This window comes from Saccopteryx bilineata, chromosome X (genome assembly GCF_036850765.1).
Source record: "Saccopteryx bilineata isolate mSacBil1 chromosome X, mSacBil1_pri_phased_curated, whole genome shotgun sequence".
In the NCBI taxonomy this organism is placed as follows: domain Eukaryota; kingdom Metazoa; phylum Chordata; class Mammalia; order Chiroptera; family Emballonuridae; genus Saccopteryx; species Saccopteryx bilineata.
This window is the reverse complement of record NC_089502.1, coordinates 122,202,849-122,204,799: the sequence shown is the minus strand read 5'-3', so window position 1 is coordinate 122,204,799 and position 1,951 is coordinate 122,202,849. Positions and strand designations below refer to the sequence as shown.

The 1,951-nt window shown below is 44.8% G+C and overlaps 1 protein-coding gene across 1 annotated transcript; it reads left to right on the top strand.

Annotated features, from left to right (window-relative positions):
• The first annotated feature begins 425 nt into the window (after positions 1 to 425).
• Positions 426 to 1,487, top strand: LOC136317830 (melanoma-associated antigen B2-like). The gene has a single exon (XM_066250553.1). It carries the CDS (start codon positions 426 to 428, stop codon positions 1,485 to 1,487), a length of 1,062 nt encoding a protein of 353 aa, XP_066106650.1.
• The last annotated feature ends 464 nt before the right edge of the window (positions 1,488 to 1,951 follow it).

Genomic DNA, 1,951 nt, shown 5'->3' with positions numbered 1-1,951 from the left:
CAGAGAACATTCACTTGTCAACATCAGGGTAGCAGTTTGAGGGTGCCCAGTCTCTGCCCAGAGTTGACATGATAATACTGAAGATGAACCAAGAGATCTCCATGTGCCAGAACAAAGGGGGCTACACTGACATCACTTGCTGTCATCTGAATAAAGTAGATGCAAGCGGGTAGGATACAGCATGACTCACTCTAAAGGTGCTCTGATTCCTCTATGGGGTTCAAAGGGGACATACTGACCTGAACAAGAGCCTTGTGGGTTCCTACAGTAACATCCTCAAGGAAGCCTACAGAGGCTGCCTTCAATAAAGCCAAGGTAGAATCTACGTATTGGAGTGCTCAGTACATCTCATTCTCTATTCCCCAGGTACTCAATCACTGTTCTTTCACCCACAGCTCTGTCTGCTGTCCTGAACAACAGTCGTCATGCCTCGTGGTCAGAAGAGTAAGCTCCGTGCTCGTGAGAAATGCCGCCAGAACAAAGCTGAGGCTCAAGGTCTTGAGAGAGTTCAGGCGGCTGCAGGAGAGGAAGAAGAGGCTGCTTGCTCCTCCTCTTCTGTTTTCGAGGAAGCCTCCTCGAGCCCCACTGGTGCTGTCTCTCTGCAGGTGTCTCCAAGTGCCCCAGACACCACTGGTGCCACTGCAGGGGTTTCATGCAAAAGATCAGGAAAAGCCAAAGGCCGTGTTCACAAAAGTAAAAATGCCTCCCAGGCCTCAACTTCCACTAAGAGCTCTGGCCAAGATATTCTTCTAAGGAAAAAGGCGAATATATTGGTAAAGTACCTGCTTAATCAGTATAAAATGGAGCAGCCCGTTAGAAAGGCAGAAATGCTGAAGATAGTCCACAAATGGTATGAGAAGGACTTCCCTGAGATCCTCAGGAGAGCCTCTGAGCGAATAGATCTTTTCTTTGGCCTAGAATTGAAAGAAGACAAGTCCAACAGTAACTTCTATACCCTTGTGGAAATACCAAGTGACATTAGCAGTGGCAGTCTTAGCAGCGGCTGGGATTTTCCTAGAAAAGGAATGCTGATGCCTCTCCTGAGTGTGATCTTCTTGAATGGCAACCGTGCTTCTGAGGAGCATATTTGGGCATTCCTGAATACTTTGGGCATCTATGATGGACAGAGTCATTTTCTATTTGGGGAGCCCAGGAAGATTATAACCAAAACTTTGGTGAAGGAAAAATACCTGGTGTTCCGGTTGGTGCGCAGCAGTTTTCCTCCACGCCGTGAGTTCCAGTGGGGGCCAAGAGCCAAAGCTGAAACCAACAAGATGAAAGTCTTGGAGTTTCTGGCCAAGATCAATAATACCGAACCCTCTACCATTCAACCCCAATACGAAGAGGCTTTGAAAGAACAGCAAGAGAGACGCCAAACCAGAGCCTACGCCAGAGACCAAGCTGCATCCACATCCACAGCTGGCCCTCCTTCCAAGGTCAGTAGGAGCTCCCGTGCTGCAGCTTGCTGTGTCCCTCACCCTGAGTGACCTCAGCTGGAGTCTTCACGTTGTGGTTGGAAAGGCCTGTTAAGCAGTGCCTTAATATGCAAAATATCTTGGGTGGCTCATTATTGTGTTTGTTTTGCATTTGAAAGTAGTATACTTTTAGAATGTTTACTTAGATTCAAGATACAGGTTTAAGAATAATAAAGATCTCACTTTTATTGCCATTTATCAGGTTAAGAGTATTGTTTTTGAAATAAAAATTGGAACTCTTTCAATCATTCTTGTGATTCAGTACAAGATAACATGTCTTTAGGATAAGAATATTTTTTTGAGATGTGAACAAAATTTATACTAAAATAGATGGTAGCAGTAGGCAGTAGATATTAAGGTAGGTAAGTAGGTAGGTAGGTAGGTACATAGGTAGTTGGTAGCAGTAGGCATTAAGTAAGTAGGTAGGTAGGTAGATAGATAAATAGATAATAGATACATAGATGCATAGAGAGAGT